Source organism: Camelus dromedarius, chromosome 25, assembly GCF_036321535.1.
Source record: "Camelus dromedarius isolate mCamDro1 chromosome 25, mCamDro1.pat, whole genome shotgun sequence".
NCBI classification, from domain to species: Eukaryota; Metazoa; Chordata; class Mammalia; order Artiodactyla; family Camelidae; genus Camelus; species Camelus dromedarius.
The window spans coordinates 2,224,866-2,251,773 of NC_087460.1; the positions used below are offsets into that span (position 1 = coordinate 2,224,866).

At 58.7% G+C, this 26,908-nt stretch overlaps 2 protein-coding genes across 4 annotated transcripts in view; one reads left to right on the top strand and one right to left on the bottom strand.

Moving 5' to 3' along the window:
* WASHC1 (WASH complex subunit 1) lies at window positions 1–15,088 on the top strand. 3 transcript variants are annotated; one of them, XM_031444342.2, is made up of 11 exons: window positions 4–173; window positions 3,136–3,289; window positions 11,401–11,512; window positions 11,713–11,859; window positions 12,010–12,146; window positions 12,393–12,528; window positions 12,696–12,897; window positions 13,004–13,174; window positions 13,825–13,977; window positions 14,478–14,640; window positions 14,718–15,088. In XM_031444342.2, the coding sequence occupies exons 2-11, from the start codon at window positions 3,141–3,143 to the stop codon at window positions 14,836–14,838; spliced, it is 1,491 nt and encodes a 496-aa protein (XP_031300202.1). In that variant the 5' UTR covers window positions 4–173; window positions 3,136–3,140; the 3' UTR covers window positions 14,839–15,088. The 3 variants fall into 3 exon arrangements, with proteins under 3 accessions (XP_031300205.1, XP_031300202.1, XP_031300204.1); XM_031444344.2 differs by having other exon boundaries at window positions 8–173; window positions 14,572–14,640; XM_031444345.2 differs by lacking the exon at window positions 14,718–15,088 and having other exon boundaries at window positions 1–173; window positions 14,412–14,533.
* The window catches only part of DDX11 (DEAD/H-box helicase 11), a 25,478-nt gene continuing 12,047 nt past the window's right edge, over window positions 13,478–26,908 (bottom strand). Inside the window, 18 exon segments of the mRNA XM_064478918.1 lie at window positions 13,478–15,961; window positions 15,964–16,173; window positions 16,361–16,439; window positions 16,722–16,806; window positions 17,145–17,245; window positions 17,361–17,429; window positions 17,695–17,844; window positions 18,467–18,570; window positions 18,867–18,939; window positions 20,907–21,019; window positions 21,492–21,623; window positions 21,741–21,852; window positions 22,027–22,065; window positions 23,263–23,330; window positions 23,430–23,474; window positions 24,265–24,344; window positions 24,674–24,720; window positions 25,468–25,620. Of these exon segments, the coding sequence (XP_064334988.1) occupies window positions 15,897–15,961; window positions 15,964–16,173; window positions 16,361–16,439; window positions 16,722–16,806; window positions 17,145–17,245; window positions 17,361–17,429; window positions 17,695–17,844; window positions 18,467–18,570; window positions 18,867–18,939; window positions 20,907–21,019; window positions 21,492–21,623; window positions 21,741–21,852; window positions 22,027–22,065; window positions 23,263–23,330; window positions 23,430–23,474; window positions 24,265–24,344; window positions 24,674–24,720; window positions 25,468–25,620 (1,725 nt within the window). The 3' untranslated portion in view covers window positions 13,478–15,896.

Below are 26,908 nucleotides of genomic sequence, written 5' to 3' on the forward strand. Positions count from 1 at the left end.
GAGGGGCGGGCGGCGCGCTCAGCCCTGAGGAGAGGAGGCGCGCCTGGCTCCAGGCTGAGAGCTGCCGACGCAGGGCGGGCGGAACTGGCGGCTGGAGGCGGAGCCAGAGCTGGGGGCCCGCAGCGCCCGGGAGGCGGAGCAGGCGGCGCCGGTACCCGGCGGGCGGCGCGCAGGTGAGGGTGCGGGCCTGCTGGGCGCGCGGGGCGGGGGCGGGACGCGGAGGGGGCGGAAGGAGACGCCAGGAGGCAAGAGGGGCTCGGGAAGGCGCCGCCTGGGCGGGGAGCGGAGCGAGGAGGCCCGGGCCCGCTGACTTCCGCCTCGGCCGCCGACTGGCTGCCCGCCCGGAGGGGCCGGCCTGGGCCTCGGCATACAGGCCCGCGCCCCCCGCTCGGGGTTCCCCGGCGCCAGGCCTGCGCCCGCTCACGCTGCCGGGGAGGCGCTGCCCCGGGAGCCCTGCGGGTTCGCGGACAGGGCCGGGCCCCGCGGGCCTGCGCACCTCCGGCCTGGTCCTTGGACCGGCTGCCCTGGGTGCTCCCTTTGCAGCCCCACCCGTCCCGGCCCCTTGTTGACCCCGCACCGCGGGAACCGTGCTTGGGTCCCGGCTGCCTGCAGCCGAGCTGGGTGTCCCGAGCACGTCCAAAATTATAAAACTCATTGTGTGAGACGGGTATGCTGTACGTCCACTTCCCTGGGAGAATCCGCAGTTTTTACCAGATTCTCTGAGGTACTAGCCGCATATGTGACTTTAAACGGAAACGGTGAAGTTAATTTAGTAATATATTTTGCTTAAGCCTACCGTATTTGAAATACGGTCATTTCAGCATGTAATCAGTATTTAAATTTTTAATGAGATATGTTAGTCTTTTTATTACTACTAAGTCTGAAGCTCGGTGTATATTTTACACTTAGACTACATTTCAGTTAGGACTGGCCCCATTCCAGGTGCTGAGTAGCCACATGTAGCTAGTGCCTGCTGTATGGTATGACAGGCCTGAGCATTTCATTCCTGGCTTGCAGGCCCAAGTCCAAGCTCCTTGCCATGGTATTCAGTGTTTTTCACTGTCTGGCCTCACATTTCTTTTTCCTGCTACTTGCCCAAGAATGGTTGTGTCCCCACCACCCAAACCACTTGCCCTTCCCCTACACACCTTGGTCTAACTCTCCCTTCTACCTGGGGTGCTCTCCTTGCCCTCTCTCCCTGGGCCTGGTAGGGAGGTACAGCTTCTGCTAAGAGTTTTTCCTGACTCCGCTGACCTCAGAAGGGATTTATCACTCCTTCCGCAGTGTCCTCTAGCGCTGGGTTCTTGGCTAGGGTAGAGCGCTTATCTTCCACATGCTGTTTGTTTTCCAGGGTGTCCTAACAGCGTATATAGCATCCTGTTCATCTTTGTCGTGATCATGGCTGGCACCTAGTAGCTGATCAGCGCTTGTTAGCAGGCAGAATGAGTAAACCACTAAGCACCTGTACACAATTTCTTAATTCTTGAACAGACCTGCTGCTCCCTGGCTTAGGAGATGTGCTAAGACAGACAGACACAGACACAGACACAGACACAGACACACACAGACACACACACACAGACACACACACACTGTGGTGACTCACTACGAGAAATGCATTTCAAGATGGGCACAGAAAGTACCTTCTACCTTTTACTCCCTCTCCATCTTACAGATGGGAAAACTGAGGTACAGGACTAAGTGAGGACGCACAGCAGATTTGCATCAGTGAAAATGCAAAGAGGGGTGGGTGGGGATATTTGAAAGGAGTATGAGGCCCCAGAGGGTTAGGTTCCTAAGCTGGTTTGGGATCAGCCGGTTCCACTTTGGTCATTTGATAGGCAGGAAGGGAAGTGGGGAGGTGAGGAGTTAGTTACTCCTGGGCCCTGATGAGGAGTCTAGGCAGGTTCAGATGTAGGACGCTGAGGAGATCGCTGCTGGAGAAAAGCTTGGAGGGCAGAAAGGTCATCTTATCAGGAAAAGTGCTGGCCTGGGAAGGGTAGGAGAGAACAAGTAGGGTAGAAGGAAGGGCAGAAGCCAATAGAGGGAGCAAAGGAGTCAGCTGCAGCCTGAGGAGGGTTTTGGTTGATACATTGAGAATAACCACTTATCAGAGCAGTGCTATTCTCAGTCTGCAGGATAAGAAATGGAAAGAATCAGAGATTCAGAGAAGGCAAGCAACTTACTCCAGGTCACACAGCACTCGAAGCCCAAATGAAGCCTCCTAAACCCTCCCTGCTACATTTACCCAGCCCCACCCACACCTCTGTTGCAACTAAGGGCCCCAACGTGGTGCCTGATAAAACAGGTCTGGGGCACAGTTCCAAGCCTGATTAACGTCTTCCTTGCCATCTTCTACCGAGGGGCTGTGATTAGGCCTATTTATAGGGGCCCAGTGCCTTAATATTCTGCCTGGTGCCTCTCTTGCCAATCAAATCAGTGCCGTCTGCAGTGTGATTGCTGCTTTGGTGGCACCAGGGAGCAGAGTTAATTAAACCCAGTATAAATAGACTCTGCCCTCCTCTTGCAATTCAAAGGAGTGTTTTTCCTTCCTGTCCCCTGCCACCACATGCCCCTCCTTCCTCCTGGCCCCCCCTTAGCTCTGGCCTGGGAGAATAGAGCCTGGACACCCTTATACTTGGAGTCACAGCCACTGCCTGTTCTATTTCAGGCGTAGGTCCTCGGGGGCCAGAGTGAGAACCCAGGAGTCCACATTTTCTGTGCTTTTCCAGACCTGGGTGCCATTTGGCAGTTGATAGAGGCAGTTCCCCCCACCCCCAATCCATCCCTTTTTTGTCACTTTGCAGCCAGGGTTTCTTGTTCATCCAGACTTGGGAGGTTGAAGGGAGATGAGGTAGGGAAAGGGTGCCTTGCTGGGTCCCGGGCGCCTGGCAGCCAGTCAGTTTTGCATCTCCTCTGAAAGCTTCTCATCAGTTTCTGGTCCTTACCAGTTTCCCTCCCTCGTTCCCCCAACAAACATCAACAGAGCACCAGCTCCTGTGAGCTCCCAGCCACCCACCACGTGCTGAAGCTCTGCAGATCATTGGGGTGGGGGGCTGGGTGCCCTTCTCCCGGCACCTTGTCCTGTGGCAGGTGAGTGTGGGGGCAGTCCTGATGCTCGGTTCCCACCCCCAGGCACCATGACCCCCACGGGGACCCAACATTCGTTGGCCGGTCAGACCTATGCAGTGCCCCTCATCCAGCCGGACCTGCGGCGAGAGGAGGCCATCCAGCAGGTGGCGGACGCCCTGCAGTACCTACAGAAGGTCTCCGCAGACATCTTTAGCAGGTGAGTGCTGCTACCACCCCCATGTGATCGGGGCTGCTCCCTGCCCTGGGCAGTTGTCTCTCCAGTCCCGGCCATGCACCATATTTGGAGCACCCCTTTTGGTGATTCTTGGTCCTGGGAGGACCCAGCTGGCTTCCCTGTACCCAAGGGGCCAAGCTGGGTGCCCAGCTTAGAACTTCTCATAAGAGCTCACGACCTCCTGTCCCACTTAGTCCCAGGTTCCCCGTGGATCCACAGGCCCAGAGGTGGTACAGCTCTCCCAGCTCATGCTCTTCCTCCCACTGGGGAGCCTGTCGCTTCACTTACTCCTGGAGTCAGCACATTTTTATTCAGCGCTTTTTGTGTGCAAGGCTCTGTGCTGCTCTCCTTAGTTACAGCAACGAACAGGGCAGCGTCCCTGCCCGCCTAGAGGATGTGCTCCAGCAGCAGGGACAGACTCTGAGTGATCATTTGCATGTCACTTACCGTTGTGATAAGACCTGTTTTTAATATTTTTGTGATAACTATATTTGCATGGGCATTACCCATGTGCTTCCACTGATCTGAGTGTATCTCATTCAGCCCTCACAGCGACAGCTGAGGAAGTCCTGTTGTTCCTTTTTTCTAGATGAGGAAACTGAGGCAGAAAGGCCAAGAGGCTTGTCTGAGTGGCAGAGCCAGGGGTCACACCCAAGTCTCGAGGCTCCAGGCTCTGGAATTACCACTGTCTGTGATGACAGGAGGCCTGTTTTGGTCTGGAGGGTCAGGGAAGGCATGTGTGAGGAAAAATATTTATGGCAAAACCTGAACGGTGAGTGGGAGTTGTCGTGAGTGGGTAGGTTGAGCGAAGAATGTTCCAGAAAGTCAGAAGCCTGTGTGACTTGAGCGAGGGGCTTCACGAGGCTGGTGTGGTGGCCTCAGGTCATCGATGATTTCGAGCAGGGAGTGAGGGCTGTTTGTACCACCAGCGCTGATCCCACACAACCCTTGGGCTGTCGTGATTTTTCACTTGGTGTCCATTGAACAGGAGTGCACAGTGTTTGCTGTGTCTTGCAGAGGTCCCCGGTTTTGTCCTTTGTATGGGTCCTGTCTTTCTTTGGCCATGAGTAACCTGAGATGGGCTTAGAGCTGCTTCTCACTGGATGCCCACTCCACCCCTCCCCCAGGCTGGAGTGTTTGACTGCTTGACTCAGGTCCCTCTCCTGGTCAAGTCTCCCGTACTGTCCCCTGCTTGGACCTCAGACCAGGGACCCCCCCTCCCCCACTGCTGCAGCACACAGTGTCCTCCTCCGTCAACTGGAACTCCCCCTCTTCCCGGGAGCCTTCCCCGACAGGGGCAGAAAATGGGGTCATTTTCTCCAGTGGGACGTGGTCCAAACATTGGATCCTCGTGACTCTTCTGTCTCTGAGCTGCCCACTGATGCCCCTGCCTACCCCAAGCCTACCCAGGTTGTAAATGTAACTGAGGGGGTGCCCTGATGTGGTCGAGGGGGTTGACTCCCGAACAGACTGCCTGGGCTCCCGTCTGGCTTCCCCGTTAGCTTGCCCTGTAACCTCAGGCAAGCTACTTAACCTCTCTCAGCCTCAGTTCCCATCTATGAAACAGTGATGATGATGGTACCTTCCTCAGAAGATGATTGTTAAGATTAAATGAATTGAAAGATGCACGAGAGTCGAAGTGCCTTGTATGCAGTCAGCGCTCAGTAAACAGCCCCTCTTCTTATCTGGTGACATCATCGCTGCTCATCGCTGCCTGTTCTGACCATCCGTTAACCTGCCATCGTAGTCACAGAAGATGGGGGAGGGTGCAGCTCAGCCCTAGAACGTGTGCTTAGCACGCACGAGGTCCTGGGTTCAGTCCCCAGCACCTCCATTAAAAATAAATAAATAAATCTAACCCACCCCCCCAAAAAAATAGTTACAGAAAGTGTTAGGTGCCCTTTTAATGCATATTTTTGTGCCAGATAAGCCCAAGGAACATGTAAGCAAGAGGACATAGGCATTTAAGAGCCATTAGTCCAAGATTATGGTTACCTCATGCCTCGTGATTGACACGGATGCCAGAAACAATCCATCAGAAATCCTTGTGTTTCCTCACCAGGACTGTGACCATGTGCCTGCCTTTCTAAAGAAAGGGAGCGTTGGATTTTTAGCATACTTTCCTTTCCCCTCCTGGTGTTTGGGACCTGTAGACATTTTCATGTCCCTCTGTCCCTGGATGGGATGAGCAGAGGGCAGGAAGGCCATCTCCCGGGCAGGGAGTGATGAGTTAGTTGAACATGGGCTTGGCTTGGCCCAGGGACGATAGGATGCTTCCAGTAGCCTGGTGCCTGCATCCAGGCTCCCCTTATAGCCAGGTTCCAGATCCCCGTTGACTTCCTACCACGTGCCTAGCATTCGGGACCAAGGGGTACTAATAGTGTGTAGCATGTGGCTCCTGTCCTCAGGGACGTCATCGTCTAGGGTGGGAAAGCAGCAGTCGGGGCTGGTTCTGAATTGCACGGCATGAACTGGGTGGGCTCCTGGGGACCTGGATGAGAGAGAAGTAAGTGAGCACTGGCAGCACATCTATCAGTCCCACTCCCCAGGCCAGCGTAAGCAAGGGTAACCAATCCATAGGGCAGGCTCTGGCACTGCAGGGCTAAATGACGTGGTCGGGGCTTGGTGTCGCTGCATCCTGCCTCTGCTTACTGCTGCTGGGTTGGCCCCATTCCCAGATAGGCCTTGTTCTTGCAGGGTAACTGGTCGGCCTGGAGCTCTTACTCATACGCAGCAGGGCGAGGAATGCGTTGGGGCCTAGAGATGGGTGCCAGAGGCTTGAGGCCTGACTGGAGGGCTGCAGGGGTCTGCGGGGAGCACAGACGGGAGCCTGAGCACAGACGGGAGCCTGACCTGTACATCAGCACCTTCACTGCACAATGGGGTGTGAAAGTCAGCTCTCCACGTTTGTGGCCTTGCTCCCCCCTCTGCCCCGACATCGGGTGCCCTTGGGAGCCCCTCCTGTTTCTGTGTGTCCCACAGCACTGGGACATCCCCAGCAAAAGGAGTGGGTGGGAGGATGTGTGTGAGGGGAGAGTTGGGGCCCGTGGGGGCTTCTCCCAACTGGACAGGGCTTTGGGCTCGAGCTCAGGGTTTTGGGAGCTTCATAGGTTCTTGAGCCAGAGATGATGGGACAGGAGAGTGTTGGGAAGGTTCAGGCAGTGTCATAGTGGACAAGAAGGGGGAGCCTGTGGCCAGGAGCTGCAGGCAGGGAGGGCGGATGAGAGAGAGGTGTTTCAAAGGGAATAAGGACAGGACATGGTGACAGATTGGGAGCGAGGATGAAGGGAAGGGAGGAGTGGGGGCAGCAGGCAAGGCTGACACCGGGTCCACAGGCACAGGCTTTTCTGTTTTTATGGGCTTTTCATTTTTTATGGCTTTGCGGTGGGGATGTGAACCCAGCTTGGAATCTCTCCCTTTGAACATACTGTTGCAGAGGGGAGACAGGTGGGTGAAGAGCTGCTTTCTGTCTCCCCTGCCCCCCTGCTCCCCCCATTTCAGGCCCAGACCCGGCCCCTCGGCCCCACTGAAGCCTGTGTCCCCTGCTGCAGGCAGGTGAGCTCATTGAAAATTAGCATTCCAGGCCAGGTCCTTCCTCCTGCTCTGCTGCAGTGGAGCCCGGAGCCCGCGGAGACATAGGGAATGACAAGTACCTCGCGGCGCCTCCCTGGCTTCTCCTCCTGCCTCGCAGACCTCCTGCCCTCACCTGCCTGCTGGCCCCAGAGACACCGCCTGCTCCACATGACTTAGATGACGGGCAGAGGGCTGCAGGGGCGGCCAGACTGTGGATGGGGGTGCCGCCACTTGCCCGTCCCCGCCCCCTAGCCTGACCACTCCTTCTGTCTTCTTTCTTCCTCTTTCTTCCTCTCCCCTCTCCTCCCCATCCTCCCTTCTCACCTCCCCATACTCCCCGCTTTTCCTCACTTCTTCCTTCCTCTCCATTCCTCCTCTTCCCCTCTCTCCCTGCTGATTGGCACCTGGTGTCTCCCAAGGTTGGGAGCCTCAGTCAGCTGCCTGCATAATTAGCAGATCATCCTTAATTACCCCGTGAGTGGAGAAGATAAAGGGGAAGGCAGGAGCTGTTCAGGGGACCGGGTGAGGGGGCAGGGCCGGTGAGGGGAGGAGCAGCAGCAGTTGAGGGCAGGAGGGGTGTCCCCTAACACCCCAAGCAGCTGCCTGGGGTGAGGATTGGAGGGTGCACCACCCTGCAGGGGCCATGGGCCTGTCTGGCTTCGTAGGAAATCTTCCCAGAAGGTAATGGAGTCAGCTTTGGAGGTGGTGGGACAGGGAGCCCAGGCACTGTCCTGGCCACCACCCTCCCCGCCCCGGGAGAAGAGTGTACCTCCTTCACCTTGACCGCCAGGCACCCCAGGCCTCAGCCAGAGGAGCCCTCTGCACTCTGCCCTCGTGGTGCTCCCTGGCAGAGTGGAAGTTTCTCCTCCACGTCTGCTCAGCACTGCCCAGTCCGTGGGTGGTCAAGGCAAGTGTTGACCAAGTTCTTACACTATGTCGGTTCTCGGTGCATGAGACATACATTTGCTCCCTTGACCTTTACAGCAGCTCCATGAAGTAGAGGTTCCTATTCCTGTTTTCAGCTGAAGAAAATGAGACATAGACCGGTTAGACTTGCCCAAGGCCACACTGCTGCTGTCCCCAGGTCTATGGGACACTTTAGTTATTTATTTCCCTGATGGACGGAATCTCCTTAGGGCAGGTATGTGTTAGTGATGCGTCTCTGTCCTGGGCTCTGAGCAGACTGGCTGAGCCAGTTCCTTCCCTGCTGGTGTCCCGGAGACGTGCTGTGGAGACTTGGCTCCAGTGATGAGCCTGGAAGCTGACCTGCCTTGAAGCCAGCCACCAAGCTGGGGTGTCCAGATCAGGACCCACAAACAAGTTACCCTCTTGCCACCATCCCCTGCCTCATAGCTCTTGGTCCCAGCCCCCACGCGGCCCAGCGGTCTTTCCTGACACTGCCTTCCGGACTGTCAGTGCCAGGGGTGATGACACATGAGCTGAAACCTCTTCCTCATCCTTGGTCTGAGTGTGGGCTACCTGGGGGCTTTGTCAACACGCAGGCCATTACTTAGTCTTACAGGTTCTTGGATAAGAAAAGAGCCCTGAAAACCATGTCTTCCGCTCCCCTGACCCACACAGGAACCCCCTCGAAGCATCCCTGACAGGTGGGCATCCAGCTGGAATCTGGTTCCTTGCAGAGCTGTGCAGCTGTTGACTAGAAAGTTCTCCATGTGCAGAACTGACGTCTTCCTCGTAACTCCTCCCACCGCTCCCGTGGGTGACACACAATAAGTCTAATTGCTTTTCCACCTGACAGCACTTGTGATCTTTCTGATATTTGAAGGGAATTATCATATTCTCCAAGTCATCTCATCTTTAGCCAAAACACCCCCCAGTTATCTTGTATGACTCGAGTTCCTCACTCATCCCCCTCCTCATTAACTTGTCACTTTTTATTCAGTAGATATTTGTCTCATGTCAGGCTCTGTCCCAGGTGCTAGAGATGCAGCCGTGAAGCAGACAGGCCCCATAGTCTAGAAGGGAAGTCAGCGCCCTCTTAGAACATGGGACCAGTTTGAAGGGGATGCAGCTGTGGATGAGGTGGGTGCCGGGCGTAGATCAGCTCATCAGTCCGGGTCTCTCTGCTCTCTGGTGTCGCTAGGGGAGCTCCTTGTTTATTGAAAGAAAAGAAAGCGGGAGAGGGACAAGGAGCTGTGTGTTCCAAGGCCTCATTTCCTTTCCAAGCTGCTCACCGCGCTTTTAGGCAGGTGACCCAAGCCTCCAGGTCCTCTCTCACCCGCACTGCTGCTGGAACTCCGCGCTCTGTGAGTGTGCACTTGGCTCTTTAAACCTCAGTACTGGGCTTCACCTTCACAGTCATCCTCTGCAGTTCCGTCTTCTCTGTTCTTCTGGTCTTTCAAGACCATGTGAGTCTTGAGTCCACAGTGCAGGCATTTTTGCCCCCCCCCCCATTTGATACCCCACCTTACTAATCAGGCGTTGGATGAGCTGCGCAGGGCCCTGCAGCAGGAGACCTCCGTGCAAGGCTGAGGTCAGCCCACTCTACAGCGTGCTTTATGGGGGCTGTTGTTCGTCTGGCTCTGGTTTTCCTGCATGTGCTCCCTCCAGCCCCGCGGCTCCTCTTGTCTGCGGGCTTTTGTGGGAAGCCGTCAGAACCCTTGCTGACTCAAGCGGCACTGTGTGTAAGGCCCTCCCCTGTGCTCCCGTCGAATAACCCTGCCAAAAAAGAGATGCTGTGCGTTCAGAACAGTGCTGGCCCGGGGAGCCGCCTCTTCCATTTCAAAGTGCTCGGGACCCCCTATTTAATAATCCATCCCGGAAACGGGCTGGGTTCATTATTAAGCTTGATGCCTACAACTGTGAGAAGTCAGATGGAAGACCCAGACAGCCGACTTTGTCCGTCTCCGGGTCGGACGTCCCTCCCACCCTCCATGCCAACTTCGAACGCAGGGGTTTCATAACCGTGAGGTCACGTGAGCACCGGGCGGCGTGTGGCTGATCTGGGCACCTGAGGAAGTAGCTTGTGTGCGAGGACCCGCTCCCGGTGAGGAGGCCCTCCTCCCTGCTGGAGAGACCGCACTCGTGCTAGTCACTGGCTCCGCGTCTCTCCTGGAAGGAAACTGTGCCTCTTGTTCTCTGTTTGCGTCGCTGCCCCACTCAGATCAGCAAGTCAAGGAAAACTAAGCTGGTCTGGGTGCCTGCTCCTAGCCCAGCCCTTGTGTCCCCGAGCCTCTGCACACGAGGAGCCGGGAGTCATCTGGGAGACTCTTGGGGATGGAGACCCCTGGGCTGTGAACCTGGCTGATCTGGTGGGTTCTCTGAGGGCAGAACCTCCTAGAGTTGGTGGGGATGGTTTAAGAAGGTTGGGCAAGTCTTGACTGCTCACTTCAGCCTTTAAAGAAACCCTGGAGTTCCCTGGCTGTGTCGTCTCTGACCCTGGAGACAGCGGGGGCCCCTCTGCCGTCCACCCGCCATGTCCTCCTGCTGTTCTGGGGAGCTGAGCTTGCAGCTCTGCCTTGCTTCACGTGCCTCATCGTGTGCTCACTCCTGCCCAGTGGATGTCACCACTCTGGACGTGGAACACGCTGGCCATGGCAGGGGCTGGTGTTCCTGGAGGTAGGAGGGCGCCCTGGCGGTGTGGGCCAGAATCCCTGTGCCGTGAGAAGAACCTCATATTGCTGAGTGACGTGGGCACGAGTGAGGCTGGTGTGTGTTCACCCTTAGGCACGCGGTGTTACATGGACGTCCAGTAACGGCAGAGGGAGCTGTGCCAGTGCCGGGCCGTCCCGGCGCTGGGGCTGCGGCAGGGAGCAGAGCCCTTGGCCCAGGAGTGGCTGCGTGACCGCAGAGCCGGCTGGGGGTTGGAGAGGGACGGGCAGTTTCAGATTCCGTGCTCGGGAAGGCTCTGGCGAGGAGGGGCTCAGTGAAGGGAGGGACCTGCCGTGAGCGCATCTGGAGGGACAGTGAAGGCCACATGACAGGATGGCGTTCGGCCTGTTCAGGCAATAGCAGGGCGCTGTGTGGCTGGAGCCCACGGTCCTGGGGCTGGGGGGGGGCAGTGGCAGCCGGTGGGCAGCCCGACCACAACCGTGAGAACTGTGGTGAGGACTTTGATTTACCCAAAACCGCTTACCCTGTGTTGGGCAGTTCTCGTGGACGGTTCCAAACTTGAATTTAGGCCCCGCCTTGCCTGTCACTCAGCCTCGCTGAGCTCTGGTTTCCTCTGTGTAAGTTGTGATGGTGCTGTGAACTCAGGCAGGAACCATGTCCCCTCAGATGGCACGTGCAGCTGGCAGCCTGGGGCCAGGATGATTGCCTACCCCTGCCCAGAGCGCCAGGGAACTTACACAGCCATTCCTTGACCCTTCAGATCGGTGGCCCTGCTCGAGGTCCCTGGGAAGCTCCCAGATTGGCCCAGACACACAGATGTCACTATTTTAGGAGCTCCTCCCTGAGCCCCAGCTTCACAAGTTTGCCGTTAGAAGCAGGAGGGGTGCAGGGCTGCCGGGACTTGGGGAGCAGCCTCCAGCCCTGTGATTTTCTTTTCTTGGTGTCAGGATCTCCCAGCGAGTAGAACTCAGCCGGAGGCAGCTGCAGACCATTGGGGAAAGGGTCTCCCTGGCCCAGGCCAAGATTGAGAAGATCAAGGGCAGCAAGAAGGCCATCAAGGTAGCCCATGCGTCCCCGTCCCTGTGGCTGGTGGGCAGTCCGAGAAGCCCCATTCCCTGCCCTCTCCCCGTGCCCCGAGGCAGCCAGGTCCTGCCGCCGCTCCAGCCACACCTGCTGCCCAGAATACCCCCAGCCCCAACCTAGGCTCTCTGGAGCACCTCTGGCCCCTACAGAAGTGAGGTCAGACTCCATGTCCACAGGTGTTCTCCAGTGCCAAGTACCCCGCCCCGGAGCGCCTGCAGGAGTACGGCTCCATCTTCACGGGTGCCCGGGACCCTGGCCTGCAGACGCGGCCCCGCCGCAGGATCCAGAGCAAGCCCCGCCCCCTGGACGAGCGGGCCCTGCAGGTCTGGGGGTGAACAGAGGCGGCCCTGGACGTTGGGGGGGAACTGAGGGCCTCATTGAGTTCTGTCTCCCAAGAGGATTCTGACTGCAATGGGGCAGAGGCCCTTTGGGCAGACGCCATCACCGTCACTTCCCCTAACCCCCACCCCCAGGAGAAGCTGAAATACTTCCCTGTGTGTGTGAGCACCAAGCCGGAGCCTGAGGACGAGGCCGAGGAGGGGCTGGGGGGTCTTCCTAGCAACATTAGCTCCGTCAGCTCCTTGCTGCTCTTCAACACCACCGAAAACCTGTATGGCCGCGGTAGGGGGCTGTGGAGGGCTGGGTGGAGGCTGGCCTGGCTTGGTGGGCGACCCAGGGGCACCAGGCTCAGGTGCAGCAGAAGTCTGCTGCCAGGGAGCCAGGAGGCCCCTGACCCGTTGGTTTTGCCTGGGAGGCCACAGTACAAATGAATTGTGGCCCCAGTGAAGTGGGAAGCGTGGTCCAGACTGGGTCTAGAGCAGACGCTGGATCGCCTGACCTCTACCCGACTCCGTAGGTACAAAAAGTACGTCTTCCTGGACCCGCTGGCTGGCGCCGTAACAAAGACCCATGTGATGCTGGGGACTGAGACGGAGGAGAAGCTGTTCGATGCTCCTTTGTCCATCAGCAAGAGAGAGCAGCTGGAGCAGCAGGTGGAGTGCAAGCACACGTGGGCTGGGGGGAGGCAAGTCCAGTCCAGGGGCCTGGTGAGCCCCTTACCCCAGCCAGCTGTGCGTGAGGACGTATGAGTCACTGGCCACCCAAGGACGAACTGTAGAGCCCATTCCTGCACAGCCCCCGACATCCCCCCACCCCACAGGTCCCAGAGAACTACTTCTACGTGCCCGACTTGGGCCAGGTGCCTGAGATCGACGTGCCGTCCTACCTGCCCGACTTGCCGGGCGTAGCTGACGACCTCATGTACAGTGCGGACCTCGGCCCCGGCATCGCCCCGTCGGCCCCTGGGCCCATTCCAGAGCTGCCCGCATTCCACACAGAGGTAGCCCAGCCTTTCAAGCCAGGTGAGCTGAGAGCTGGGAACAGAGTTGGGTGGGAGCCCCCCTCCCCCCAACCCGCTCAGCCACTTTTCTCCCGGGCACGTCACACCTTTTCACACTCCTGTCTCAGACCTAGAAGATGGGGTGCTCGCAGCGCCTCCACCGCCGCCGCCGCCGCCGCCCCCTCCCCCGGCTCCGGCAGTGCTGGTCAGCGCTCCCCCACCTCCACCCCCACCGCAGACCGCGGCCCCTCCGGGGCAAGCCACCAGGGAGGAAGACAGCAGCGGCCTGTCTCCTTCAGGTACAAGCAGTACCGGGGTGTGGGGCCTGTGGGAATTTTGCTCTTTGAGGACACCTCTTAATTTCTGGATCCCTAAAGGACTTTCTGTAGGTTGGTTAAGTGGTCATAAATTTTAGATTTTCAGAATAGTTCTTATTTCAAAATCTTGTTCCACTGGGTTCATGAAATAGTGGTTTCAAACCATGTGGCACCCTGGAATTCTAAGCTCCAGGGAAGAGGGAGCCTGGGTGCCCGGTTCCCACTTAAACCGGTGGGAAAAGGGGTTACCAAGAAAAACAGAAAACTACAGCAACACAGTATCCGTGTCTCTCAAACTCAGACTTGGTTTTACTAGTATGTCTCCCAGGCCATCTCCAGCTCCCAGAAGTGGCACAAAAATCCCTTGTTGGCCCGTGTCAGGTTCAGTCAGCCAGCACGTGGGTAATTCTCTGGGTCCACCGGAATAGCGTGGCACCAAGAACGGGTGGGGTTGGTGGGGCTGGGCTGCTGGACATGTGGCTTTCTGGGCATCCAGACCCGGGACGGTCTCCTGTCTCCCGAGGCGCCGCTTCGCCTGCTGCCTCCTCCCCGGAACCTTAGGCTGGGCCAGCCCACAGCCCGGCCCCGTCTGAGCAGCCTTTCTTCCTCACCCCTTCCCACCCTGGCCCCAGTCCAGGGAGCGCCCAAGGAAGTGGTTGACCCCTCCAGTGGCCGGGCCACTCTGCTGGAGTCCATCCGCCAGGCCGGCGGCATCGGCAAGGCCAAGCTGCGCAGCGTCAAGGAGCGCAAGCTGGAGAAGAAGAAGCAGAAGGAGCAGGAGCAAGGTGGGGCACCCCCTGTCCCCAGCGGCCCGCCCCTCTGCTCCTCCCTGGCTTGGCATCTGCTTGGTGGACTTTCCTCCCTCAGCCCAGCTCAAACGAGAGCCCTCTTACTAGACTCCGCTGGTTGTCCGAGGAAATGGTCAAGGACCTGGGGTATTTTTCGAGGGACACCTGGCTCAGTCCTGCTTCTCTGAGCCTCTTGGGGCTCTGAATTACATCAGCTGTGAATCCCCAGCGCTGGCATAGATGCCACATCTGGGCCTAGCACAGCACCGCCTGGGCGTCCAGTCCCGAGTCTGAGCCCCAGCTCTGCTTCTGGGCTTTGCGCTGTGACCCCAGGCAAACTGCCTGATCCCTCTGGGCTGAATGCTTTGTCCAGCCAGTGGGGCTGCTCCTCTGTGCCCCTTGTCTTCAAGAGTTCAGCTGTTTCTTATTAGTGCTGAGACCAAAGCCCCAAGATCTGTGGTGACCCAGTGGCCGTGGACGGGCCGGTGTGTTGACAGAATGGAGGATGAAGCGCCTGAACCTGAGGGTGTTACACAGGCTGCCCCTGGTCCACCTCAGCCCTGTCATCTCCCCCTGGCTTTCCTGTTGCAGTGAGAGCCACCAGCCAAGGTGGGGACCTGATGTCCGATCTCTTCAACAAGCTGGCCATGAGGCGCAAAGGTAGGAGGGACGTCTGCAGGGGCTGGGTGGGCTGGTGCCCCACACCAGCCCCTCACTCCCCACCTCTGCCCTCCCAGGTATCTCCGGGAAAGGACCTGGGCCAGGGGCCAGCGAGGGGCCGGGAGGAGCCTTTGCCCGAATGTCAGACTCCATCCCACCTCTGCCGCCCCCACAGCAGCCCCCGGGAGAGGAGGATGAGGATGACTGGGAGTCCTAGGGGCTCGCCTTCCCCTTCTTCTCCCGAACCACGGGACAGCCAGACGGGCCCCTTGGAGGGACAGGGTTGTGGAGGGCTGTCCTGCTCTGTTGCCCGGACCTCCTTCAGGGAGCAGGGAGGCTGCCTTCTAAGGCCGAAAAAGGGGGTACTGTTACTCTCTGTGCCCTGCCCCGCCCCAGAGAGAGCTGGAGGGAAAGCAGCTCGAGTCAATAAAGACAGATGATGCAGGAACTGGGTGTAAGCCAGCAGTGTGCCTTTAACCAAGAAACCCTACCGTGCGGAACACAGACGCCCCTCGCCCCTCCGCTGCGGCCTGTCCCGCTCCCTGCTGCTCTCAGCTGGGGGGACTAGCTGGGGAGAGCGGTGCAGTCAGCAAGGGCAGACGGAGGAGGGGTATCTGCACCCAGGAAAACACATCTTAGTGACAGACTCGGGTTCTCTAAAAATAGCCTTGCTGAGGCCTAAGGGCCCTCGGTGTAATTGCTGATGTCAGCGGGGGAGGTGTCTCGGAGCCGCTCAAGCGGCTGAGAGGGAGGGGGGGTACCGCTGGCTTGGAGGACCTGGAGCCATGCCAGGGAGCTGGCGGGCCGGGAGCGGGCAGGTCCTAACGACTTGGGGGAGGAGGGTGGCTGAGGTGACCAGGAGAGGGTGCAGAAGGGGGACGTTCTTCATCTCCAGGAGGGGGTGAAGGGTTGAGAGCAGCTAATTTTAGTGAGAAAGGAAGAGACAGGAAGGGCCTGCTCCGTGTCCCCTCTAAGAAGGTGACACTGAGAAACAAGGGCTGGGATGCTGCAGCCTCTGCAGCTGTCACAAAGGCCGGCCGGGATTCCGCGCAGCTAGCTGGACGCTGGGCCACGCCGAGGCGGGACAGACCCGGGGCCCGGGAGGGCAGTACCGGGCTGTGGGACAGGCCCAGGGAGGGCAGTGCCGGGCTGTGGGCCGGGCCCGCTGTTTCCGCAGGATCAGCCTCACTTCCTCTTGTTGGCTTTCACCTTCTTAGGCAGGATGCCTGCAGACCAGGCCTCAGACGGACACCATCTCAAGTGGGCAGGCTGACAGAAGGGCCAGACTTCTCACGATGGAACTGGGGAGAGGGGAGGACAGTGAGACGCCAGCTTGGGGTGTGGGCGGTTCTCGGGGAAAGAGAAAGGCAGGACTAACCGTCCGCAAAGCAGCAAAGGCGGGGCCAAAGGTGGCTTTGACTTGCACGCGGTCGCGGATCCAGGCCGGCAGCTTTGCCAGGACAGGTGGGCGGGCGTACCGGTGGTCCAGGAGCACTATGCTGGCAAAGTCCTTCTGGTGCCTGATGGCCCGGCCTGGGCGGGAACAGAGGCTGGGGCTGAGTTAAACCTGCCTCCCCCACGTGTGTTTCTACTGGGTCTCCTCCCTTTGCTCAGCCCTTGGGTTGGAGGTGGCAGGTAAACCCCTCTTTCCTGTCACCTCACTCTCCAACCATCCAGGCCCGACTCTCCATCTCACCAGCCAGGAACAGCCCCAGCTCACCGATGGACTGGTTGACGGCCTTCATACACAGATTCTCCACCAGCGCCTTCCCGGGGGGTGCCTGGCCTGGGGCTCTGGGCTGGGAAGGGCAAAGGGGACAGCCATCAGAGTTGTTTCCTGCCTCCTGCTAGTGTTTCCTGTGACAGTGACACGGCCAGGCTTCAGAGCGAGACCCGGGGCCTCCTGGGCACAGTGCCAGCAGCCAGTAAAACAGGTGGCGGCAGGGAGCAGCTCAAGAGGGCGTGGAGGTGTGTCCCCTCCTCTGGAGCACGCTGGCAACAGCGGCTCCCGGCAAGGGGCAGCGGGGAGCCGCAGCTGTGGGCGCCCTCTCCTCGTCCTCTGGCGCCCTGGGGGTACTCACGAGGGTCTGGTCCAGGTAGGCCATCTTCTCCTGCAGCTCTGGAGACCTGATGTTGGGGTAGGGCATGCCCACCATGACCACACACCTGGGGCGGAGGCACAGGTGAGCCATGGTGTGTGGGCGGTCCTCACCCACACCTCAACCTCCCTCAGCCTCTCCCCTCATCCCTACCACCTGGAGAGGGTTTTCTCAGCTAAGACATCCAGTCTAGACCAAGAATTGAGTCCTGATAAAGTCAGGGTCTGCCTAATTTTCTACCTGGCCCCAAAGGGCCAGATCCAGGGCTGTCAAATCAGTGCCCCATGCAGATGACTGACCTGAGCGGTCAGCGCAGACACAGACTCAGAAGGCAGAGGCTGCAGCTGCCTGGAGCAAGGGGTGGGTGGCACCAGAGCCCCGGGAGATGAGAAGCCCCCTACTCACCGGCCAAGGTTGTCAGAGAAGTTGATGCCTTCACTCATCTTCCCTCCAACCACAGACAGCAGCAGGGCCCCCGTCACCGTGCCCCCCGCCTGGCTGCAGTGCTGCAGGAAACAGCCCCAGAGTTGCAGAGCCAGAGCGCGGGTGCCGCCCCAAACATCTTCAGCTGCCAACCCCACGTGCTCTCTGGACCCAAGGCCTCGGAGTTGCACCTCTCACCTTAATGCACCTGGAATACTCCATCAGCACCTGCTCCACCTGGTTTGCTCTCTTGGGCTCCTGAAATATCTGAAGGTGAACAGATAATGTCTCCCAGGAAAGGGTTTCAGAGTGCCTGGGTCTTGGGTCTGCTCTTGGCCATACGTCTGCCAGACTGGGGACGCCCATGGAGTCAGCAGCTTTGGGGAGTTCCTCTGGAGGGTTATCAGGGATCAGAAGTGGTGGGCAAGGACTCACAGAAGCCCCCCAACAGGTTCGATGTGCACATGACACCCCAGAAGAACTCGGTACCACTGCCCTCACGAGTGGGAGGTCCAGCTGAAGACTCGCTCACCCTTTTCCTGACAGCCAGGCGGGCCAGCAGGCCACTCTTGTCCCAGTGGGCGTGGACCTGGCGCTGGTACTCATAGGAGGGGAAGAAACAGACCACCCCTCCCGGGACCACGTTGCACAGGTTACAGAGAATGCGTCCCGTCTCATCCATCTGTGGGAGACAAGGAGCCCTCCATGGAGCCACTGCCAAGGCCCCACTCCTAAACAGCTCCAGACCAAGTAGAGGGACCCATGGGTGACTGCGGTCAGGGAAGGGGACCACAGCCAAGTGGCTTTCCCAGGGTGGAGTGTACCCCCTCCTGGCAGTGTCTCTGACATGCCACTGTGCTCACACACCAGAGCTAAACCCACTAAGGAGATGCCGCTGAGTCTGTCCTCCTCCAGCTCCAAACGTCCCCATGGGCAATCGGGGATGAAGCACCATCTGTGACAAATCTGGCACTGAGAACGCCAGGGGCGCCACTAGAGTCGTGCCCCCAGTGCCTGCATCCCTGCCAGGCGGGAGCCGATGGAGCCGAACGGTGAGAAGACACCTTCCCAGGAGCTTTACCCTGAAGGAAGCTCACGGAGCAGCTGGAGGGGTGAGCGAGGGGGCGGCTCCGACCTCAGTAATATCCGAATATGGTCTGTCCAGTGCTAGCGGTGATGGGAGACCTTGGTGTCAACTCCCCCAGTGCCTGAAGGCCCAGGAGTGGCCAGAGTGCCTGCCCTCAGCCCCAGTCTGTCTCCTGCCCTGGCAAAAGCAGCATTAAGGCCAGACGGCTGGTACCAACCATGTGAGGTAGCTCTCTCTTCTGGTACGTGAAGTCCAGCTGCTGGCTGGAGGGCCCGCTGCAGACGACGAGGGGCAGGATGTTGTCTGGAGGGATCACGTGACCTGGCGAGACCCAGTGGGGCTGGAGTCCAGAAGGAGCGCCCCCACCCTTCAGACCAGCAACAGCCATTCATAGCACCCACCCTCTGCCCATTTCCAGAGGACCCAGTGGGCGATGCTCAGGCCTCTCCGTACAGGTGGGGCAGGGGACAAGCACGAGAGCCTGGCGACGGGAAGCTGGCAGAGGACGTGTCTCCCCCTTGTGGCCTCAGCCCCGGGCCTGATGATGGCCTGTGGCTGAACCATGACAAGAGGCCATGATGCCAAGTGCGGCCCCCGCTCTGGGCACGGGTCCTCACCACAGGAGAACTCCACCACTCGCTCAGCCTCCACCCCGGCACATGCCAGCAGCTGCTCCCGGAAGTCGGACACCTGCAGGCCACAAGGGCAGCTGTCATCTCCCAGGGACCAGGCACAGGGCAGGGAAGATGAAGTCTGGCCTGGGAGGTGGCAAGGACTCGAGAACAGAAAAAAGAGGTAAAAGGAAAGGCTCGTGACAAATTAGCTGAAAGAAAAAAAATAATACCCAGTGTTGGCAGCCTCTAAACCGCCCACGGGAACCGCCTCTGGGAACACAGAGGTTCTCAGCGCAGGCTGTGCAACAGAATCACCACTTAGACTTTTTAAAAAATGATGATCAGGCCCCAGCACAAACTACTGAATGAGAATCTCTAGTGGGAAGACGTATATGCTTTCGTATTTTTAAAGCGCTCCAGGGTTTTCACCTACCAAACTGGCAAAAGTTCCAAAGTTTGACCAGCCTGTGGAGAAACAGGCATTCTTACAGGTTGCTGGTGGGTTACGAAACAGTACAGCTCCTGTGGGAGGGGATCTGACAACGTTTAACAAATGAGACATATTTTAACTGTTTAACCTACAACCCCCTCCCTGAATTACAGCTCCACAAATCAAGTATCGTCTGCACGAGGATGGTTCTGGAAGTGATTTGTAACAGTCTGCGTTCCAAGAGGGGCTGGCTGAGCAAGCTGTCCTGCACCCACCCCGTGGAGAACCACGCAGCCAGCAAAAGGGACACAGACAACCCTGTGGACTGAGAAGGCATGGTGGCCAGAACACACCTGTAAGTCAAAGCTGATTACGCTACCTTGGATGGAAGTAAACAAGGAAAGGAAAAAGAAACCATATTTGCTTATCTTTGCAAAAAAAAAAAAAGAAAATACAGCAGAACACTGGCAGGAGAGACTGGCAGCTAATAAAAATGGTTACCTGTGGGAATGGGGAATAGGCCAGAGAGGGGTGCAAGGGAGGCCCCTGAATGTCCTGTCACACTTTTGACCCATACAGATGGTGACCTATTTCTAAAACTAATTAGGAAAGTAAAAAGGCAAACTGTAAAACTGAAACAAAGCCTAGCTACCTGTCAGACTCAGGACACATCCACACAGAAAGGCTTGAGTGACTACAGGTCCTTGGTGTGTTTTAAGGGCAAAACATAAATGCACGTAAGCAAATTCAGTCAGCAGTTGGTTTGAATACTGGTATAACCCCGAAACTGTTTTAGGTGTATGTGGGCTAGAGCAAGTAAGTAGTATGTTAATGTAATAAGAAACCAAACTGCAGCTTGAGAGATACCGTGGAAGGTCACCTGAAATGACTGATTTTCATATAGAAATAGCACTGTGAATTCATGATTTCCGAGAACTATTTCCTAGGCCTGTCCACTGAAACAGCCTATGAATGGTGGCGTCCCGGGAGCACTGTGAACGTCCCCAGCTCCCGGATGTTGGGCTAAGTCCTAACCCCATCCGGGGCACCCTGGAGAAATGAATGACTCCAGGCCTGGGGCAAGGTGAGCCTGGGACTTTTTTTGTGCTGAGAGCAGGGTAGTGTCAAAGGGACCAGAGCAGCATGAGGGGCTCCCATAGGCCAAGTCTGAGGCCTCTGAGCATCAAAAACAACAACTATAAATGATTTTAATACACAAGTGAATAAAAATCTGTCTACACACCAGAAAAGTGGAAAAACTCACAGCTACAGAGGTGATTCCAACAGGCTAGGAAACACTGACGGGTCAGGAGGGGTGAAGAGCCGTAAATCCTGTCCTAAGATACACTCAAGGGGTAACCTAGCTGCAGAGACGGTGTGTAGCCCCCCAGAAACACCAGAGCAGCGGCAGTGCCCACCCCTCCCCACCCCTGGACCCCAGGGCCCCCAGGCAGGTGGAAAGGCCCCGGCAGCAAGACAGTACAGCAGCGCCACCTGGTGGTTACTGCTTGGCCGGCGCAAACCAACCCCTTTCTGGTTGTGGGACCTGAAGCATCCTTCCCGCCCCTGTCCCCATCCCACACCTGGGGCACGAAGCTGGGCCATGTCCTTACCGGCTGCATGGTGCCCCCCGCAATGACCACTGCCCGGCACTCCTTCACCACCTGGGCGAAATGCATGGCTGGGTTCAGGAGCAAGAATTTGAGGCTGCTCTGACTGAGGCTGCCTGGAAAAAAGACAAAAGACAGCTACACGGAGGGGACGGTGCAGGCCCAACGAGACGCCACCTGGGGCAAACGGGCTGTCCAGACGGGTTCACGTAGGAGCCACAGAAATACCACATTCTCTTTAGATCAGAACTTCATCTCTAAGAGGGCCCTGAGGTAGGTGGCACCCTCCTCTCCCTTTTCACACGAGGAACAGAGGTTTGGGGGGAAACTGGTCCAAGTCACGCAGCTCACAGGTGATGGGACCACAGCTGAAGCGAAGCCCACCTGACCTCAGTGCTGGGCCACGTGGCTCCTCCTGTGAGTGCACCCAGAGAACCCAGCTCCCAGCCCCTCTGCGCCCTTGCACCACCACCACTGCCTGCCTAGGTCTCAGGCAGTCAGTTTTCACCCGTTTCCACGTCCCAACCCGGCCAGGTGCTGCATGGGAGTGAAGGAGCCTGGCTCCGGGCTGGTTCCTCCCAGGGTTACCTTGGCGGCTCAGGATGACCCTCCCGTCCTGGTTGGCAGTGGTGAGAGCTGCGAGGAAGCCTTCGATGTGCATCAGTGGGGAAGCAAGCCGTGGCGCCCCGTCCTCCCCTTCTGCTGCGGGGGCTGCAGGAGCTGCAAAGAGCAGAAGGGAGAGGGTCTGGGAGCCAGGACAGGGGGCGGGGTCTCCCTGCGGCTGGGCTGAAGTCATCCTCCTGGGCAGGCCTGCGCCCCAGGCCCCTCCTGACTCACCCTTGGTCCCCGGGGGCTGCAGGCTCTGCAGGAAGTGCTGGAAGCCAGACAGCCTGGGCTGCTCCCTGGAGGGCGTGAGGACCGCTCCGTACCTCTCCGTGAAGCCAAGGAGCTGGGACAGGAGAGAGCAGTGGCTGTGAGAGGGGACAGCCTGGAACCGACCCCGCCAGCAGGTATGTGGGCCCCCTGCCGGCCCCAGGCCAGCCACCCAACAGGAAGAACGGAGACCCAGGGGCCCCAAGTACCCCGCAGGATGGGGCGGAAGGGCATGGGGAGGGAGCAGTACCTTCCTGCTGATCATGCTCCTCTCACAGTAGCGCCGCACCTGCGAAACCGAACCCGGACGTGGGCCCTGGGGAAGCCTGCCCACCTCCCAAACCTCCCGGGTGCCTGAAGTCCCCGTGGCCGTGCCAGCCTCCTTCCAGAGGCCCCTCCTCTGCTGTGCCCCCACCACACACGCATGTGCACACACACACACGGGGCCCTCCCCTCTTTAAAGGTGCTTGATGATGGCCACGTCCCCTCCACTTTCCTTCAACGTGATGGCAAAGCTGGACCTTGAAGATTGAGGGGGTTTTAGAAAATCCCACGAGCAAAGGAGGGAGGACCAAGGCTTGTTCTGGAGCACGTGGAGGAGCCTGGCTGTGTGCATAGCAAGAGCCTGGAGAGCAAGGCGCAGGGTGTGGGGCCCCTGAAGCTTCACTGGACTGTGGTTTGTAAAAGACATGAGAGGGGAGAGATGGGAACAAGGAGAACAGGAAGGACTAGAGGAGGAGAGCCAGCACTAGGGCAGCAGCGCAGGAACGAGAAGGGGGATCAACACAAGAGGGGTCCCCAGGGCCTGGCAGCCGCGTGGATGCAAGAGGAGCCGGGGGAGGAAGGAATCAGAGGCCACTCAGACTGCGGCCACCACCGGGCCGGGGCCCGGCAGGTGTGAAGGAAGGAGAGCGGGCCGCCTTCCTGAGCTGGGAAGCCCGATGTCCCTGGCTCCTGAATGACGTGGTCCCTCCCAGCCTGGAGTCACGGGGGCCTGCGCTGCCGGGGACACAGGTGCTGCTCTGTGTGGTTAGTAAACCAGGCTCACGGAGGGTGTCAGTCAAGCACCAGGGCCTGTGCGTCTAGAGGGAGCAAAGACGGGAGGCTGGGGTCGCACCCAGGCTGGAGGGTGAGGGTAGGGGGCCAGGCCAAGCTGAGTTCTCACCCACCTCAGCCCCACGGCAGGATCAGGCCCACCAAGCAGTCCCTGTCTCACACAGAGCCCAGGGGAAGGTGGTGCCGGGGAGACACCTGCAGTGTCTGAGCCCGTCACGTCCGGGGAGGGGCACCACCTGTGACCTGTGACCCCGCCTGCTCACATGCAGCTGTGTTTAAGGGTGAATCACGTCCACCTACGTGGGGGACCTCAGACCTCAGACTGCTTTGAGAACAGAAGGAATTTACTTTTTATTCCTTCCCTGGTCTTGACACAGCGTCCTCGGGGGAAGGACCGTGGACGTGCCCACATAGAGTTGAGCACCCCTACCTTGAACAGGTTGATGTTGTCGACCTGGCTCTGGAAGAGAAAGTCGTTGATGGTCTTCAGCTCCGTCCCTGCAGACAGACAAGTGAAGGGCCCTGGAGTCCTTGCCCCGAGGCCACAGCTGTCAGGTCCCTGAGGGATGCTCAGCAATGGCTCCGTCCAGCTCTTACCTGCCTGCGAGAGGCTCTGGGTATTGGGGTTCTGCTTAATGTTGCCTAAAAAAGGAGAATCCAACAGGTCAGGACAGTGGGCCTCTGGCCCCCACCTTCTCACTCTGCTCTGCACTTTTTGAGTGGGAACACTCCCAGCTGAAGGGGTCTCTGGCCATTCACAGCACCCAAAGGACAGGGTGGAGAGAGCAGGGGGTTCCGGGGGCCTCAGGGTCTGACCCTGTGTTTGCAAATGCAGCCCAAGCCTGGCCACATCACCCTTTCTGCACCTCCGAGGAGGAGGCAGGGACAGGGTCGCCCACTCCACGCAGCGCCAGCAGGAGATGCCTGGGCTGCGAGGTGACCAGCACAGACGAGGTGAAGGGCACCAGTGCGAGGTCCCTCCAGAGACCCCCCGCTGCCACTCTGCACTTCAGCTCCCATAAAAGCCTGCAGGGGGGCTGCCACACTCAAGGGAAGGGTGTGTGGCCCGGAACTATGTTAAGAAAGAAGGACCCGGAGCCAGACACCAGTCCCCGCGTGGGGCTCACCCAGCAGAGCAGGCCTCGCCTCTGCTCCGAGCCCCGGCTCACCCGCCTGAGGTTCCCACCCTGAGTCCCCACACCGCTACAGAAGATGCCACCCGTGCGTCTACAGAACAGTGTGTTAGGACCACCACCACCTGTGGAGTAAGGCCTGGCAAAATAAAAGGGACTTGGAACCGGGGCAAATACACCAGTGTTCTGAAAAAAGATGCAAGGTCAGACCAATAACAATTTTCCAAACCGGTGGCCAAGGCAGTTCCTGAGAGACAGAGAGCCCGCGGTCCTGGCAGGCACCCGGGGAGACTCCTTACCGCCCAGCACAGTCACGAACTTCTCCAACAGGTACAGGATCTGTTTGACGTACATCAGGTTCTTGGCCTTCAAGCGCTTCCTGGGCAGGAGCCAATGGACGTCATGGCGGTGGGAGAACCCAATAAATGTGCTGTCCCCGACGTCCCCCTGGGGCCCCGAGCTAAGGCCCTCCTGTCTGCTGCCTTTCTGGCTGGGACATGAGCTACACATTCTCTCGCATTAGAAAGGCTGGCCATGGCCTAAGGCCTCCAAGGCCAACTGCTAAATCCCGAGACCCCTGGCCTTCGTGGGGCACGCGCCACAATGAACCGGAGCTAAAGGGCACCCGTGAGGGATCTGGGCCCGAGACTGCCCCCAGGGCGCCGAGGCTGAGCAGGGCCTTCCCTCCCCTCAGGAGGCGAGTCTCACCCGTATCGTTCCATGTACTGGAGCAACTGGGAATGGGCCTGGCAGAGCTGGGAGAGAAGAGAGAACGGTGTGATGGACAACAGGGCTCTGGGCAAGCAGCCTGGGGCCGGGCAGCAACATCCCAGAGATGCCTGCCATCAGGGTGAAGGGCGGGTTCTCGAGGCCCTCAGGCTGGTGGGAGCTGAGAGGGGAGGGAAGGCAGGTTCTGCTGTGTGCCCACTGTGGGTCGGGGAAAAAAGTGACTCCCAGGTAATGAACGCCCCCATCCATTTTCTCTAGGTTGGGAAAGATGTGCTGTCTGCTAAGTGATGGTTCAAGGCAACCGTCACATCCTGGCCTGAGGTCAGCCCAGCACTGGACCGTCGAGCGGTGGGTGTCATGTGGGCTCGAGGGTCAGAAATCAGTGGTCAGATCCCGGCTCCACGTGTATGCTGGCTGGGTGACGTCAGGCACAGTGCTTAAACCTCTGACCTCTGCATCCGGCCCGCTGCAGCGTCGGCGTGCAGATCAGAGGCCCCGCACGCGGTGCAGGCACAGTGGGCAGAAGTCAGCAGTGGTTTCCCGAGGCCACGAGCACCCCTCAAAGCAGCACCGACAGAAGCACCACCCAACCACATGACCACCTCTGCCTGTCATCCCACCACCACGCTCTGGAGACCGCATTAGTGGCACCCTGGGCTGGAGGGACTCAGGGTGACAGGCTGGAGAAGAACCACTGGGTGGGCCCCCAGGCCCAGGTCCTGCTGGGGAGCCGGTCAGCATCTGACGGGCCGTGGGCCCTGTGCCCAACCCACCTGGGAGCCGCTGACCTCCACGCTGTGGACGCCGGTGATGGTGTCGATCAGGTTGTGGGCCTCGTCGATGACCACCACCTGGCCCTGCAGCCGGACGCCCGCTGCCTGCCGCGTGGCCGCGTGCAGCAGCGTCTGGTAGGGCAGCACCACCAGCTGGGAGGGGGAGAGGCGGCCTGAGCGGCGGCGGGGCCCCTCCCGCCCCTCCCACCCCCAGCCTGGGTGAGAATGGTCCCACCTCCTGCCGGGAATTCGTGTTCAGGAGACAAAGCTACAGCCACGCACTGTGCTTTCAGCACCGAGTTCTAGGGGGGACGTCAGACACATGAAACAGATGACACTGGAACTGATGGGACTTCTGACTGAACCAAGGGTGGAACAGGGGAGGGCGAGGGGCAGGCCTGGGCCCTGCTGCTGAGCCCCGCCTGCCCCCAGGGCAGCCCGGAAGCACCAAGTTTCCTCAGAACACTCTGGGAAGCACTGGTGGGCCAGAAAGCAGCCCTGGGTTCTGGTCCCGGGGCCGCCACTGCCCAGCTGTGCGACTCTGGGCAGGTCAACCTCTGGCCCTCGGTTTCCTCATATGCAAAATGGGCTTGACAACCTCTGTCTCAAATGAGGTTAAGGGATAGGGTGGTGGTAACAAAAGTAAAAGCTCTCTCTAGATCTCTTAGGTGCTATGTTGTTACCACAGTTTTCCCGTTAAAAGGACACTGATAAAGTGAAAATCCAAAAAACTAGAACCTTAAGGCCAGGTTTTAATACTGGCTCCGTATCTCATCTGCTGTGAGAAAATGGATGAGCCACTTAACCTTCCGGGCCCCAGGTGTCCTCACGTGCAGAATGCAAGTAACACCCGCGCCAGCCCTTCAGCAGGCTATTGTAAAAGAACGAGGGGAAAAGTGCCTTAAAAGTTGAGATCATAAAAGTTTCGGGACATCTTACTGTTCTGCCACACAAGTGCCCACTGACCCCAGGAGGGCAGGGGGCAACTGTGGGGCTGGGGGGCTCCCCAGTCCCCCGGGAGGTGCCACACCGCGCCAGGGCAGCACGCCAACCAGCGCCCGCCCACCAGGCACGAGGGGCACTAACACAGCCGCCTGCACCTTTAACGTCTATCAGCCTTCTCTTGATCATACAAAATTCTCCACGAGTGACATCGCCTTCCCAGCTGTCATTCACATTAAGGAAGCAGCAAGGAAACCGTTAAATCATCCCCAGTGACAACGACATCACTCTGGACACTTGACTCAGCAAGTCTACAGAAGGCGGCTCCCACGGGCGCTGAAGGAGCCGCGCACTCCGGGCGCATGTGGAGGTTTCTGTGCGCTCTGCGTCTCCCTGCGGGCCTCCTCCCACCTTCTGCCCCGGCGTCTCCCGCTGTGGGTTCACTAGGAATGCACCCATCCCTCATGATAATGTCAACTGTCCCTGCAGCCCAGGGCCA

Coding starts and splice junctions, on each gene's coding strand:
- WASHC1 (XM_031444342.2), top strand. CDS start 3,141: ATGACCCCCACGGGGACCCAACATTCGTTGGCCGGTCAGACCTATGCA. Junction 13,978..14,477: donor GCAGAAGGAGCAGGAGCAAG/GTGGGGCACCCC, acceptor GTGTGTTGACAG/AATGGAGGATGAAGCGCCTG. Junction 14,641..14,717: donor GCTGGCCATGAGGCGCAAAG/GTAGGAGGGACG, acceptor CTGCCCTCCCAG/GTATCTCCGGGAAAGGACCT.